Here is a 16,228-nt window from a genome sequence, read left to right as displayed (position 1 = left end):
TGCTGCCGAACTGCAAACATGCCAACCAGACAGTCCCAGCTTCCAGCCGATTGATGTTCCAGAGAGAGTCTTCTGCACTCCAGCGTCCTTGAGCTGTCAGCTAACAGTGAGTTCCCCAACCAAGGAGACTTGCATCTGTTGTCAGTACTAGTCAGTCCGGTGGAGTCAGGGAAACTCCCTTCCATAGATGATCCGTCTGCAGCCACCAATGCAGTTGGGAGGACACCTCCATCTGCAGGTGGAGTCAAATCGAATACCTCAGACTGCGGGTTCCACTGAGACAGCAGGGAGCACTAAAAAGGATGCATATGCGCCCTGCCTACAGTACCACTTCCAAGGTCACCGCACTGAAGCAAAGTACCTGCAGGTAAGACCACACAGTTGGGTGCAGAGTGTTCAACAACAGATGGAGTTAAGCTAGCAGTGTCTGAATTCGAGCTTCTGAGAGAACACCTTGCCCTGCTTCATGTTGAACTGAACCCAGAAGTATTCCAGCGACTGAGTAGGCTAAAGATTGCTCTTGGCTAGATTCACCACCCAGCCAAGTTCCTGCAATAGGGAAATCACCTTGTGAGTCACCAGGCGGCTCTCTTCCAGCAACTTGGCTTGAATCAGCCTGTCATCCAATTACGGGTGTATTAGGATTCCATCCTCTCAACTCTGCCGCAACTACTACCATTACCTTGGAAAAGGTTCTGGGAGCGGTGGCCAGACCATAACTGATGCCTGGCCACTACTACAGAAGTCATCCCTCTGACTAAAGTGCGGACCAAATAACAGCCTGCATCTGCCCCACGCAAGGCGCAGCGAAAAAGACTTGGAGCAGGGCCTACCCGAGGGAGGCTGCTCAATCTGCCCACGTCCTTCAACCTCCCATGGAGTGGGACAAACATCAGAACGATGCGCCGAGCCCTACACAACAAAAGCCTCTTCATAAGTCTCTGTATATTACTTTTCTTTTTTTTTTTTTAAACTTGCCAAAGGTCAGACTTATCTGGATGAGCACAGAGATGGACTCCGGCTACGGGGGGAAAAGGCATGTGCTGTCACCCCTACACTCGACTTCCTGCACGTGCTGCCTTTCAGCTGCTTAAGCAGCTAAGTCCACACCGACTGAAAACCAGCTACCAGCCAAGCACTCATTTGAGGGACCACAGAAATCACCTCAGGAATTCTTAACTGGGGGAGGGACAATTTGGTATCACCTCTGGAGAGCGGGGTAATGTTTTTCCTTAATTCTTTCTCAAAAGGAAACAATACCCAGTAGGGAGATGTACATCCACCATTTGCTGGAGATGGAGAATAATGGCAGGCTGTCACTGCAAGGGTATATATATATATATATATATATATATATATACTGTGACATCAGTTTGCTCCATCTCTATCTGCTGGTAGAGGTGCATAACCCACTTCTTCTGGATTCATTTGACTGGACGCTAAGAAATTTTGAAATTCAAAACGTGGGTCTTCATGTGTCTTCTTTACATCTTATTTGTGATATCAAACCATACATGCCGATGATCGCTTGTACAAAGGTGGGCACTTATTCAGACAGAGACATTATCCCCATAGGTTCCATTAGCATTTGTTTGAGCATAGCTCCTTGGAGGGCATTTACTCTCTCTCTACATAGATTCCGCAGAAGGGATACTTCTACATCCGGCAGATTAAAATCTCCAACAAGCCACACTTCTCCCTTCTTCTCCATCTTTTTGGTATCTTTGATCAGCTCTCTGTCCAGCTCTTTTGTCTGAATCAGAGGCCTGTAGACCACACCAATGTAAATGTAAGCATCATCATCTTTAAGGATAGCCCATAATGCTTTTTCCACCATTAGAGCCTGCAGGTCTGGGATTTTATTGCCCAGACTACTAGCATTTGAGCTCATAGCTTTCCAGCTTCTCTCCTTCCGGTTACAGTTCTTCTTGGACTTTTCTGCCTTACTCAGCTGACTTTTGTTATTTTCTTCACCCATTTCTTGGGTATATTGGGGGCAACATTTCAATTTCCTTCTGCCACTCCCTGTTATGGTTTAGCGGTGTTTGGGTGGATTCTTGGGTACTGTGGCAGATGACCACGCCCATGGGGAGGAGCCCCGTGGTGAGCCACAGTACTGGGCTAGACTCAGGACACACAAACACAGAATTTAGCTTTTATTGTACAGCTTGATGTGTACCACCAGAGGTGGCAGTAGTGAGGTGATCCAGAGGTAGCAGTCCCGGGACCCTCGGCAGAGGGAACCCGTCTCACCACGTTGGTATAGGGGATTCCGGTGTAGGTTTCCCAGGCAAGGCAATGCTGTAGATGAGACAGACAGAGTTAGATTACTCACAAGATGGTAGCTGTAGATTGGCGATTCCACCAGGCTGAAGTAGATGGTACAGGTACCAAGGCAGGAAGAGCGAGCCCCCGAGGAGCAAGTACCTGATCCCAGTAAGGCACCTGAAATAAAGCAGAGGGCCCCCGAGGAGCGGGTACCCAAGTTAGACAATACCCCGAAGGGCAGAGAGCTTCCAGCGGCAGCAGGGAAGTGGCAGAGTAGCTTAGACCGGCCAAGACCAATCCTTGCTAACTCAAAGGCCGATTCAGTAAAGCCCGCGGGAGAGCCACTCGCTGGTGCGCGCGATTCAGTATTTAAATTAGGTGGTGCGGTAGAAACAGGCAAAAGGAGGCGCTAGGGACACTAGCACGTCCATAGCGCCTCCTTTTAACCCATCAGCGGGTTTGACAGCTGACGCTCAATTTTGCCGGCGTCGGTTCTCGAGCCCGCTGACAGCCATGGGCTCGGAAACCGGACGCCGGCAAAATTGAGCATCCGGTTTTCAGCCCGACAGCCACCGGCCCATTTAAAATTTTTTTTTTTAAACATTTTTTTACTCTTCGGGACCTCAGACTTAATATCGCCATGATATTAAGTCGGAGGGTGCACAGAAAAGCAGTTTTTACCTTTGGGTAGGCGCTAATTTCTTAAAGTAAAATGTGCGGCTTGGCTGCACATTTTACTTACTGTATAGCGTGAGAATACCTAATAGGGCCATCAACATGCATTTGCATGTTGAGGGCGCTATTAGGTGCCGCGGGTTGGACAAGCGGTTTCCTCCCCTTACTGAATAAAGGGTAAGGGAAAATGTGCATCCAAGGGCAGGTTAACAGTGTGCTCCGTTGGAGCGCACTGTACTGTATCGGCCTGTCAATGAGCTAGCAAACAAGTACAGGCTAAATACCCAGATGGCGTGACGTCACTTGAGGGGGATGCCCCCGAGGTTTGCGCCATAGCTGGACTAAAGATGTGGGTAGCGCGCGCACCCTAGGAGGCCCTTGGGAGAAACATGGTGGGAGGCAACGCCATAGCCGTTCCAGGGACGCCGGAGAGTGCGGCTTGCAGACACAGCGGTAGCCATCTTCCCAAGGCTAGCGGGGAGAGCTGAGAAAAAGGTGAGGCACAAGGGTCGAAGCCGTCTGAGATCGACAGATGCAACTGTACCCCCCTTCAAAGGGCCCCCTCCAGACCTCCTACATGGTCCTGGTTTCTGTGGAATTGTTGAAGCATCTCTTTATCCATGATATTTGCCAAAGGTTCCCAAGAGTTTTCTTCAGGTCCATAACCCTCCCATGACAGGAGATATTCCCATACTCTGCCTTTCTTTCTTTACGTCAAGGATAGCATCTACCTTGTATTCAATGTCTTCTTCTGCATCAATGGGCGTAGGTTCAGATGTCTTGGTTGAGAACTCACTAAAGACTGGTGGCTTCAATAGTGAGATATGGAACGCATTATGAATCTTCAATGCTGGTGGGAGCTTCAGACTGTATGTAAGATTGCCTAGTCATCGGAGAATGGGAAAGGGTCCAACGAAGCATGGAGCAAAACGAGCTGAAGGTAGCTTGAGTCTTAAATGCTTAGTGGATAGCCAGACTGTCACCAGGCTGAAAATCTGGAGCCTTACAGTGATGAGCATCATAGACTTTCTTTGCTTGTTGTCCTGCTTTAAGAAGCATCTCTTTGGTCTGAGTCCATAGTTGTTGAATATCTTTGGCAGTAGATTGAGCTGCCAGGGATGACACTGACAGTGGAAGTGGTAGTGGTGGTAATGGTAGTCGTTCGTAGACCACTTCAAATGGTGTGGCAATGGTCCTCGTTGAAATCGTCTGCTCAGTATGAAGCAGCAGCCAATATAGAAAATAAAGTGGTAGGGATTATCAGGAAAGGAATGGAGAATAAAACAGAGAATATAATGCCTCTATCGTTCCATGGTGAGACCTGATTTTGAATAGTGTGTGCAGTTCTGGTCACCACATCTCAAAAAAGTAGATCACAGAGTGCTCTTCCTTGATCCGATTCTCTAGTCACCCAATCAAAAAAAAACCAAAACAGATTTGTCTGATAGGACCTTCCCCTGGTGAATCCATGCTGCCTTGGGTTGAGCAACTCACTGGATTATAGATAGTTCACTATTCTTTTCTTCCCTAGAGTCTCCATTAATTTTCCTACCATTGAGGTGAGGCTAACCAGCCTGTAGTTTCCAGCCTCTTCTCTGCTCCCATTTTTAAGTGGGACCACCACCGCTCTTTTCCAATCTCGCGGCACCTCTCATATTTTCAGGGATCTATTGAACAGGTCTTTCAGCGGACCTGCCAGCACAACTCTGAGCTCCCTCAGTATCCTGGGATGTACCTCATCCAGCCCCATGCCTTGTCCACTTTCAGTTTTCCTAGTTCTTCCCGTACATTATCTTCTGTAAACAGAGTTTTGTCTACTCCCACCCCCACCTACAGTCTTGTCAAACAGACTGTCCTCCTCCAGGGTCATCTTTAGTAAACACCAAACTGAAATATTTGTTTAATATTTCTGCCATTTATTCGTCTCATTCCACACATTGATCTTTGTCACCTTTAAATTTCACTATACCACTTTGAACGTTTCTTCTTTCTCTAATACATCTGAAAAATGTTTTGTCATTTCGCTTTACCTCTTTGGCAATCCTTTCTTCTACCTGACCTTTTGCTTTCTTTCTTCATCTCCCTTAGTTTCACCAGTTATATAAGATTTTTCTTTCTGTGATAAAGCCCATTATCAGCTGTGGTAATATAGTTTATTAGATGTCTTAATTTCACTGTGTTAAAATGTGTTAATTTTATTGTGTGTTTATTTTGCATATGTTCATTTATTCATGACTATTTATTATAACAACCCTCTCTGAACACTAATATAGGAAATAGAGGGATATAAGACCTGGAAAATAAATAAATCTTACCTCAGAAATGAGATTGGCATCTGTAGTCAAAGCCTGTACCCGATGGAAGCTTGCAATCAGGGAAATGGGCAAAAATCCCTGCAGATCCATTTTCCTTCGGAGAAAGAAGTCCCTCTCCAAGTTTTCTATACTGAAATAATACTCACTGGGGAGGAAGAGAAATATCTTCAGTAAATAAGAGACAAGTAATATACTCTAAAGAGAGTCAAAGAAAACAATCCACATAATCTGTCTATAATAGTCATATCTAACACCATAATACCTCTGTGATTTTCTTTTCTTATTCTGACTCTCTTGATCAGTCGCTGTTCCTGGTCAGTCTTCCACTCAATTCATCTAAATGTTCTCTATCAAGTCATAGGACTATGTTATATCGCTATTCTCATCTTTTGTCCCTTGCCCCCTCTCCTAAAGGTTCTCTCCCCGCCCTTTTTCTACACAATATACTTCCCCTCCCCTTTTTCTAATTTGAAAACCTTTTTTCGCAGTTCCCGGAACTAATGCCAATAACAGATTTCAGCTCAGAGCTGATTTATTCAAGTTTTTGCTCTCACATACTATATATTCCGTAGTCATTCTCGTTGACCGTCGACTTGTTCCCTTATTAAAGATACTGTGCTCAATTATTTCCCTTATTAAAGATACTGTGCTCAATTATTTTTTTGTAACTGTACTATGATACGGAGTTCAAATGTTGCTTGTAACTGTACTATGTTCAATTTGTACTTTGTTCTATTGTTCTATGTACTATGTTCAATTTTTACTTTGTTCTATTGTTCTATGTAAAGCCCCCTCCCCCCCCCCCCTTTTTTTGGGCGTTTCACCATTTTATGTAAACCGGAGTGATTTGTATTTCATACAAGAACCTCGGTATATAAAAATTTAAAAATAAATAAATAAATGATTTGGCAGTGTTTTGAGCAGTGGAGGGTTGAGAGGCATCAAAGACAATCCCAAGATTGCAGGCTGAATGAACACTGAGAATGACTTATCAATTAAAACAGAAATCTGGAAGGGTGGTATCCAGGCAGTTGAGTTCAATAAACAAGCAAGGTCTGAGATTAGATTTCAGATTCCGGTGCCAGAGTGTACTAGGACCTTTCAGAGACAGAAATCTACAGCAGTACATACACCTTGTTGCTCGTCGTTTACAAAATGTTGATGCACAAATTAGTGTTGTATGCCTTTGAATAATAATTCTTACTTTGCATAATATTTCCAGTGTTTGTCTTTTTGTTGCAATTTAAAAATACATTACTATTGTTGCAATAATCCTCTCCTCTCAGTGGAAGCAGGAGTTTTGTGTGTTTGTCTTTCCCTCCCTCCCACTCCAGCTCATTCCTTGATTTATAGGCAGGTGACACATTCACACTTTAAAAAAAAAATCAGAAATTCCCCATGCCTTATCAAGTATTTTTACATTCCCTTTTAGATCACTACCAGATAAACAATGAATATACTGATACATTTAAGAACCCTGAATGTATGCATTCCTACTCCCACAGCAACCTAAACTTAAACTAGGAACTGAACAAATTTAAGATGAAGGCAGCAGTCCAGCAGCAAGAGGGAGGCCTCCCAGTCTTTTGCACAGATTGTCATGTATAATTGTTTTTACCAACTGGTGAGAGATTGCATGTGTGCACCTGGAGCAAAGAGCTCCTGTCTCTCAGAGAACGAGTCCAATCTCTGGAGAATAGAGTGGCAGATCCGAAGGAGCTGAGGCAGACAGAGGTATATAGATGAGACCTTCAGGGACATAGTAGCCAAGTCCCAACTCCAGTCTGGCAGCCCTGGTGCTGCCTTGGAGGAGGAAGGTCTTCTGGCTGGAGAGCATCAACCTGGTGCAAAAGGAAATGATCCTGTAGCAAGGACCTGCTCTCCAGGTGGTGTACTGTCCTCTTGTATAACGGATTGTCTCCCAGGGCTACTGCCCAGGAGGGAGAGATAGGTTGGCCATCAGTTGGTGATTTGATTAGGAATGTAGACAGCCGGGTGGCTGGTAGGCATGAGGATCACCTGGTAACATACCTACCTGGTGCGAAGGTGGCGGACCTCACACATCAACTAGATAGGATTTTAGACAGTGCTGGAGAGGAGCTGGCTGTCATGGTACATGTGGGCACCAAAGACATAAAATGTGGGAGGAAGGCTCTGGAATCAAAATTTAGACTCATAGATAGAAAACTGAAATCCAGAACCTCCAGGGTAGCATTCTCTGAAAGGCTCCCTGTTCCACATGCAGGTCCCAGAGGCAAGCAGAGCTCCAGAGTCTCAATGTGTGGATGAAAAGATGGTGCAAGGAAGAGGGATTCAGTTTTGTAAGGTACTGGGGAACCTTTTGGGGAAAGGGGGAGTCTTTTCCGAAGGGAAGGGCTCCACCTTAACCAGGGTGGAACCAGGCTGCTGGCACTATCCTTTGAAAAGGAGATAGAGCAGTTTTAAAACTAAATCAAAGGGGAAAGCCAACAGTCACTCAGCCGCGCATGGTTCAGAGGGAGGTATCTTCGAAGGATACTAATGAAGCATTAGTATGGGCATCCCAACAGAGAGGTTCCAATAATAAGAAAACTAGTCTAAGTGCCTATAATTAAAGACTCACCTGAGCTAAAAAGATTCCAATTTATCCCTGTCAACTGAAAAGTAGAATGTTAATATAAACAAAAAAAACCCACACTTTGAAATATTTGTGTGCTAATGCCAAAAGTCTTAGAAGTAAAATGGAAGAGTTAGAGTGTACAGCAGTGAATGACAGACTTACTTGGCATCTCAGAGTCATGGTGGAAAGAGGATAATCAATGGGATAGTGATATACCAGGGTATAAATTATATCACAATGATAGAAAGGAGCAACTTGGTGGCAGGCTGGTGCTTTATGTCCGGGATGGCATATAGTCCAACAGGATAAAGATCCTGCAAGAGATAAACGCACAATCAAATCTTTATGGGTAGAAAGCCCTTGTGTGTTGGGGGAGAATATAGCAATAGCAGTACTATCATCCAACTGGCCAATATGAAGAGAAGGACAGTGAAATGTTAAGAGAAATTAGGGAAGCTAATCAAATTGGTAGTGCAGTAATAATGGGAGATTTCAATTATCCCAATATTGACTGGATAAGTGAATCATCAGGACATGCTAGAAAGATAAAGCTCTTGGATGGAATAAATGACAGTTTTATGGAGCAACTGGTTCAGGAACCGAGAAGGGGACTAATTCTCAGTGCAGCGCAGGACTTGGTGACAGAGGTAACAGTGGCAGGGCCGCTTGACAATAGTGATCATAATATTATCAAATTTGAATTAATGACTGGAGGGGAGACAAAGTAAACTGTACACCATCTAGATTGTCTACAGATTGACGGTATATAAAATTAAATAACTAAATAAAAATAAATCCACGGCTCTAGCACTAAATTTTATCAGGGAAAATGAGAAAATGAGAAAATAGTTAAAAACTGAGAGGTGCAGATACAAAGGTTAAGAGTGTGAACACTGTTATAAATTACAATCTTAGAAGCACAGTCCAGATATATTCCATGCATTAAGAAACGTGGAGAATAGGTCAAATGATTGCCAACGTAGCTAAAAAGTGAGGTGAAAGAGGCTATTTTAACCGAAAGACCGTCATTCAAAACTAGGGTTCATCAGAGAAAACCAGAATAAATCATAAGCATTGGCAAGTTAAATGTAAGAGAGAATTTGAAAAAAAGTTGGCCACAGAGACAAAAACTCATAAAACTTTTTAAAAAGTATCAAAAGAAGAATACTTTGCTTTAGTGTTTACTGAAGAGGATGCTGGGGAGATACCCATTCTGGAGACAGTTTTCAAGGGTGAATATTCAGATGAACTGAACCAAATCACAGTGAACCTGGAAGATGTGGTAGGCCAGACTGACAAACTGAGGAGTAGTAAATCATGTGGTATACTGGTATACACCCCAGCATTCTGAAAGAACTAAAAAATGAAATTTCAGGGTGGGGGGGGGGGTGTTCTAACAATGTGAACCAAGATGGATGCTTAATTTAGGAGCTCCCTACCTCTAACTTTTGAAACCAGCACTTCTAATTTATTTAATTGGTGCCCTTGCTGCAATTCTAGTCTATCTCTCAGGATGGCTACCTGGAGAAAAACGATGGATTTGAAGCTTTTCTCCATAAGTAAACATACTTTGGAGCTAAAACAGTTATGACAGCGAACAGACCGCGAAAGTGGCTGAGGATCTCAGTTGAAAAGATCCAGAGGTTTTACCCAACCCCTTCCAGCATGAAGCGGAACTTAAGGACTTCCCATCCCGATCAGAGCTGAAGGAGTGGTCCCTTGAGCTCAGAGCAGGTATGCAACAGCATAAAACTGATCTCCCTGCCTCTATAACAGTGGTAAGGGAGGATCTGGCGGTGATGGGGCACCAAGTGGACGAGCTGGACTCCCGGGTTGAGTCATGGCACAGCACTTAATAATCTCAGTGCTCAGCATAAAATCATGGTCAATGAGCTCTCCCTCCTAGCAGATAAAATGGAAGATCTGTAGAAACCTTCGAGACATTGCAATATATGGATTAGAGGTGTTCCTAAGAAGGAGGAGTATAACTGTGCAGCTACAGCAGGTACAATTTGTGCCTTTATCCTTAGCAGAAAAGAAGGACCCATGGACAATCTTACCCGATCTGAACAGAACATCAAAATAGAATGGGTGCATAGAGCACTGGGCCCTAAACGTAATAATCAGCCCAGAGATATTCTTTGCCTACACAGCTTCCTTCAAAAGTCGAACATCGTCAAAGCAGCACAGAAAAAAGCTGACTGGTGCTGGAAAGGTCATGAGAATGCCATCTACAATGAATCAGCACCAACCATGCTCCTAAAGCACTATGAGCTACAAGAAGTCATTGGTGCACTGCGCAAGGAGGGTAGATACCAATGGGCTTTCCCTTTTTCTCTTCAGTTCCTGTATAAAGCGATTTCTTACCTGATAAGATTCCTTTCTGAAGCTGAGTCAGTCTTCAAGCAAGCGGACTTATCTGTTGCTTTCACAATTCCAAATGCAGCTCAGAGTACGACGGCAATAGACATGTTTCCAAGAAGGCAACGAGCGGGACAAGGAGGAAGACATTTGCAACGCCATTCTAAAGAGTCACGCTCAGCACACTCTGATCAGGGCTGAGGTTCTGCTTCATTGCTAAGATCTCTGCGTCCAGTATTTCTCCAGCACATGATGTTGTGCTATCCTGTATGGTATTATATATACAATGTTTTTTGTATTACATGTTTTTTATATTTCTGCATCCTATACTCTGACTATGGTGTTGGTCAGTATTAGCCATTGTTTGCTATGTTTGGGAGGGACGGAACGGTTGGGCATTCATTTTGGTCTGAAGATTAGCCCCTTTGTGGGGCAGGATTCATTGAATGGATTGAGCGGATCAGATGCTACATGGGGAGTGAGGGGAGGTCTTGGGGGACCGGAGTTTTTCTTTTTGATCTATTTATACTCTACTGTCCTTGTTCTATTTTAAACTATTTTTTTAACTCTGGCATACTGGGTTTCCTACTTTTATTAAGAACATCAGAAATTGCCATGCTGGGTCAGACCAAGGGTCCATCAAGCTCAGCATCCTGTTTCCAACAGAGGTCAAACCAGGCCACAAGAACCTGGCAATTATCCAAACACTAAGAAGATCCCAAGCTACTGATGCAATTAATAGCAGTGGCTATTCCCTAAGTAAACTTGATTAATAGCAGTTAATGGACTTTTCCTCCAAGAACTTATCCAACCTTTTTTGAACCCAGCTACACTAACTGCACTAACCACATCCTCTGGCAACAAATTCCAGAGCTTTATTGTGCGTTGAGTGAAAAAGAATTCTCTCCGATTAATCTTCAATGTGCTAATTGCTAACTTCATGGAATGCCCGCTAGTCCTTCTATTATTCGAAAGTGTAAATAACCGAGTCACATCTACTCGTTCAAGCCCTCTCATGATCTTAAAGACCTCTATCATATCCCCCCTCAGCCGTCTCTTCTCCAAGCTGAACAGCCCTAACCTCTTCAGCCTTTCCTCATAGGGGAGCTGTTCCATCCCCTTTATCATTTTGGTTGCCCTTCTCTGTACCTTCTCCATCGCAACTATATCTTTTTTGAGATGCAGTGACCAGAATTGTACACAGTATTCAAGGTGTGGTCTCACCATGGAGCGATATAGAGGCATTGTGACATTTTCCGTTTTATTAACCATTCCCTTATTTATTTATTATTTATTAACTTTTATTTACCGACATTCGTGAAGCACATCATGCCGGTTTACAATGAACTCAGGAGGAAAATACACTAAAACAATAATACAATAATACAATAAAACAATAATAACAATAAAAACCAGAGAAGCAATAATATAAGGGAGGAGCGGGGAAGGAGAGGAGGGGGGGGTTAGGGGTAAGCAGGGGAGGCGGGACTAGGGGAGGGAGGGAGGGTAGGAGGTAGGAGGTAGGGGGAGTAGGAGGGAGGGGAAAAGGAGGGGATGGGGAAAAAGGCAGAAAGATAGAGGAAGTAAAGAAACAAAATAGAGGGAACTATGTACAATTGACAATATGTGCAGGTACTATTAACTTAAGTGGAACTAAGGAAGTATTGAAAACCAGCAGTATTACTGGGCGACGGTATTCACTAAGATATAGCTTATTTACGGGGTATACTGGATGGTGTACTGGAGGTAAGGGGTATACTGGAGGGATTAGGGGGCGGCCGGGAGGCAGTGGGATCGTTGGGTAACTAGGAGGGTAGTGGGGGTAGGGATGGGTCGAGCGGGGGAGGGGGGAGCAGGGGGGTGGGTGGTTGAGCAGGGAGGGGCTGAAAGGGGGAAAATTTAAAATTTGGTTAGGGGGAAAATTTAAGTTTGGTTAGTATCGGGGTAGGCCTGTCGGAAGAGCCATGTCTTGACTCCTTTCTTGAAGTTTTGAAATGATGTCTCTTGGCGTAGGGGGGTGGGGGAGGGAGTTCCAGAGGGTGGGGCCAGCGACGGGAGAAAGCTCTCCCTCTGGTTTGAGGATATGTGCTGATTTGAGGGATGGGGTGTGGAGAGTGCCTGTAAGGGTTGTTCTTGTGGGGCGGTCAGAGGAGCGGTAATGAGGCATTTCATCGAGGCCAGGTGTGATTGTGTTTATGTAGGGAGCTGTGAAAGGATGGTAAGAGTTTTGTATTGTGAGCGGAAGGAGATGGGCAGCCATGTAGGTCCTTTAGGATAGGGGTGATGTGGTCCCTTTTACGAGTGCCGGTATGATTCTGGCCATGGAATTTTGTAGAATCTAAAGGGGTTTGATGGTGGTGGCAGGGAGTCCTAGTAGCAGGGAGTTACAATAATCTAGTTTCGTGAGCATAGTGGTCTGTATGACTGTGCGGAAATCGTGTGTGTGGAGGAGGGGTTTGAGCTTTTTCAGGATGTTTTAGTTTATAGAAACCTCCCCTTTAGGAGAGCTTTGATGTGTGGTTTAAAGTTTAGGAGGTTGATCTATGAAGACGCCTAGGTCTCTTACAAACTGGGGCTGAGAGAGGGTTGTGGTTGTATTCTGAGGAGTGTTCTGTTGCGTGGGGAGAGGGAAACGTTCAGGCTGATTAGAGATGACGAGTAATTCTGTTTTTGATGTATTTATAGCTAGGTGTAGCTCAGATAGCAAGGCGCTTATAGTGGTGAGGCAAGATTCCCAGCGTTTGCAAAGGTTCGCTTATGGATTTTTGAAACGGGATGAGAATCTGCACGTCATCTGCATATAGGAAAAAATTTCAGGCCTAGGTCAGCGAGGAGGGGTGGCATAGAGGTAAGAGATAAATATTAAAGAGGGTGGAGGAAGGGATGAGCCTTGGGGGACCACCTTGCGTGATAGGTATGTGTGGGGATTCGTATTTGTCGATTTTTACTAGATATTCTCTGTGTGTGAGGTAGGAGGAGAGCCATGAGAGGGCTGTGCCGGCGATACCTATTTCTGCCAAGCGGGTCATTAGTATTTGATGGTTGACTGTATCATAGGCTGCTGAAATGTCTAGTAGGGCGAGTAAGTACGAGTTTCCATGGTCTATACCTTTAAGTATGGTATCTGTCATGGCCAGTAATAAGGTTTCAGTACTTCGGGTTTTATGGAAACCGAACTGTAGAGGGTGGAGGATATTGTGGTCTTCTAAAAAGTCAGTCAGTTGTTTGTTAATTACCCTCTCTAGGACTTTGGATAAGAAAGGGAGATTGGAAATCGGTCGGTAATTGGCAGGGTCTGTGGGGTCGAGGGTGTGTTTTTTTAGGAGGGGCTTTGACTATGGCCAGTTTGAGTGGGTCTGGGGACTCTGCCTGCGGTGATAGAACAGTTGATTATGTCCGTAATAGGTTGGTGATGGCGGGGGTAATAGAGAGGAGGGTTTTTGAGGAATGGTGTCTGAGGAGTGGGGTGGCAGGTTTCATCTTTTTTAGAATAGCCTCTACTTCCATGTTGGTAGTGAGGTCCAAATGTTCCAAGGGTGATCTTTTTGTCATTGGGAAGTGGGGCGAGGGGGGGTGGGGTTTGGCAGGGGAAGCGAAGTAGAATGTTATCAATTTTGTTCTTGAAGTAGAGAGCTAGTTCTTCGCATCTTTTGTTGGAGCTTGTATCGCTGAGGGTAGGCGTATTGGAGTTTGTGAGTTCTGAGACGTATGTGAATAAGGCGTTCGCATTAAATTGGTAGTCATGGATTTTTGCCGCGTGGAAATCTCGTTTGGCTTGGGTAATCGCATGATGGTATGCGTGTATGTAGCTTTAAGTGTTGCGGATGGTTGTTTGCGCCAGGCGCGTTCTTTAGCTCTTAGGTCTTGTTTAATTGTTTTTAAGTTAGTGGAGAACCATGGTTTTCTTTTTTCAAGTTGTGCTAGGGGTATTTCTTTGTGGATGATGGGGCATAGTTCGTTGGCAATGGTCGTTGTAAGATTGTTCCAGGAGTGTAGTGCAGTGTCTGGGTTGGTGAGATCGATGTTATTAGTTATTTTGTCGAAAGCAAGGGTAAGCTCTTCCGTACTACAGTGTTTACGGAAGGAGATGGTTTTACGGTGTTTTTGTGTGGTGGGAGTGGGGAATTTGGTTGTAAGGCTTGCATTAATGAGGAAATGGTCGGACCACGGTACTGGGGTGACTACAGGGGGGGTATTAATAGTTATTTTGGAATTCACAAAGATTAGGTCGAGTGTGTGGCCTGCTTTGTGTGTGGGTTCGGTGATGATTTGATTGAAACCCTGGGCTTTGAGGGTGTCCAGTAGAATTTCGTAGGCGGGGAAGGCAGGGTAGGCATCTACATGGAGATTGAAGTCTCCTAGTATGATAGTGGGGAGGTCTGTTTTGATGTTGACTGTAAAATATTCTGTGATGGGTGAGGGATCTTGTTCGATTAGGCCTGGGGGGGCGTAGACTAGGCAGATTTGCAGGGATTTGGATGTAAATAGATATGTAAATAAATATTAGGAAAGTCCCTCTCATGAGGGACTTTCCTAATAATTCCTAACATTCTGTTTGTTTTTTGACTGCTGCAGCACATTGAGCCGACAATTTTAAAGTATTATCCACTATGATGCCTAGATCTTTTTCCTGGGTGGTAGCTCCTAATATGGAACCTAACATTGTGTAACTACAGCAAGGGTTATTTTTCCCTATATGCAACACCTTGCACTTGTCCACATTAAATTTCATCTGCCATTTGGATGCCCAATCTTCCAGTCTTGCAAGGTCCTCCTGTAATGTATCACAGTATGCTTGTGATTTAACTACTCTGAATAATTTTGTATCATTCGCAAATTTGATAACGTCACTGGTCGTATTCCTTTCCAGATCATTTATATATATATTGAAAAGCACCGGTCCAAGTACAGATCCCTGAGGCACTCCACTGTTTACCCTTTTCCACTGAGAAAATTGACCATTTAGTCCTACTCTCTGTTTCCTGTCTTTTAACCAGGTTGTAATCCACGAAAGGACATCGCCTCCTATCCCATGACTTTTTAGTTTTCGCAGAAGCCTCTCATGAGGGACTTTGTCAAACGCCTTCTGAAAATCTAAATACACTACATCTACCGGTTCACCTTTATCCACATGTTCATTAACTCCTTCAAAAAAAATGAAGCAGATTTGTTAGGCAAGACTTCCCTTGGGTAAATCCGTGTTGACTGTGTTCCATTAAATCATGTCTTTCTACATGCTCTACGATTTTGATCTTGAGAATAGTTTCCACTATTTTTCCCGGCACTGAAGTTAGGCTCACTGGTCTATAGTTACCCGGATCGCCCCTGGAGCCTTTTTTAAATATTGGGGTTACATTGGCCACCCTCCAGTCTTCAGGTATAATGGATGATTTTAATGATAGGTTACAAATTTTAACTAATAGATCAGAAATTTCATTTTTTAGTTCCTTCAGTACCCTAGGATGCATACCATCCGGTCCAGGTGATTTGCTACTCTTTAGTTTGTCAATCTGGCCTACTACATCTTCCAGGTTCACAGTGATTTCGTTCAGTTCGTCTGACTCATCACCCCTGAAAACCATCTCCGGAACTGGTATCTCCCCAACATCCTCATTAGTAAACACGGAAGCAAAGAATTCATTTAGTCTTTCTGCAATGGCCTTATCTTCCCTAAGAGCCCCTTTAACCCCTTGGTCATCTAATGGTCCAACCGACTCCCTCACAGGTTTCATGCTTTGGATAAATTTTAAAAAGTTTTTATTATGAGTTTTTGCCTCTATGGCCAACTTCATTTCAAATTCTCTCTTCGCCTGTCTTATCAATGTTTTACACATAACTTGACAATGCTTATGTTTTATCCTATTTTCTTCAGATGGATCCTTCTTCCAATTTTTGAAGGATGATTTTTTGGCTAAAATGTCCTCTTTCACCTCACCTTTTAACCATGACGGTAATCATTTTGCCTTCCTTCCACCTTTCTTAATGCATGGAATACATATGGACTGTGCCT

The 16,228-nt window shown here is 44.0% G+C and overlaps 1 protein-coding gene across 5 annotated transcripts in view; it reads right to left on the bottom strand.

Moving 5' to 3' along the window:
- The window catches only part of LARP1B (La ribonucleoprotein domain family member 1B), a 579,846-nt gene that overhangs the window by 281,710 nt on the left and 281,908 nt on the right, over positions 1-16,228 (bottom strand). For all 5 annotated transcript variants that reach the window (XM_029591442.1, XM_029591526.1, XM_029591271.1 and 2 more), the window contains one exon: positions 5,259-5,403. In XM_029591442.1, coding sequence (XP_029447302.1) covers positions 5,259-5,403 — 145 coding nt within the window. The remainder of the gene's footprint in view (positions 1-5,258; positions 5,404-16,228) is intronic.

Source organism: Rhinatrema bivittatum, chromosome 1 (assembly GCF_901001135.1).
Source record: "Rhinatrema bivittatum chromosome 1, aRhiBiv1.1, whole genome shotgun sequence".
NCBI classification, from domain to species: Eukaryota; Metazoa; Chordata; class Amphibia; order Gymnophiona; family Rhinatrematidae; genus Rhinatrema; species Rhinatrema bivittatum.
This window is presented reverse-complemented; position numbering and strand designations above follow the sequence as displayed.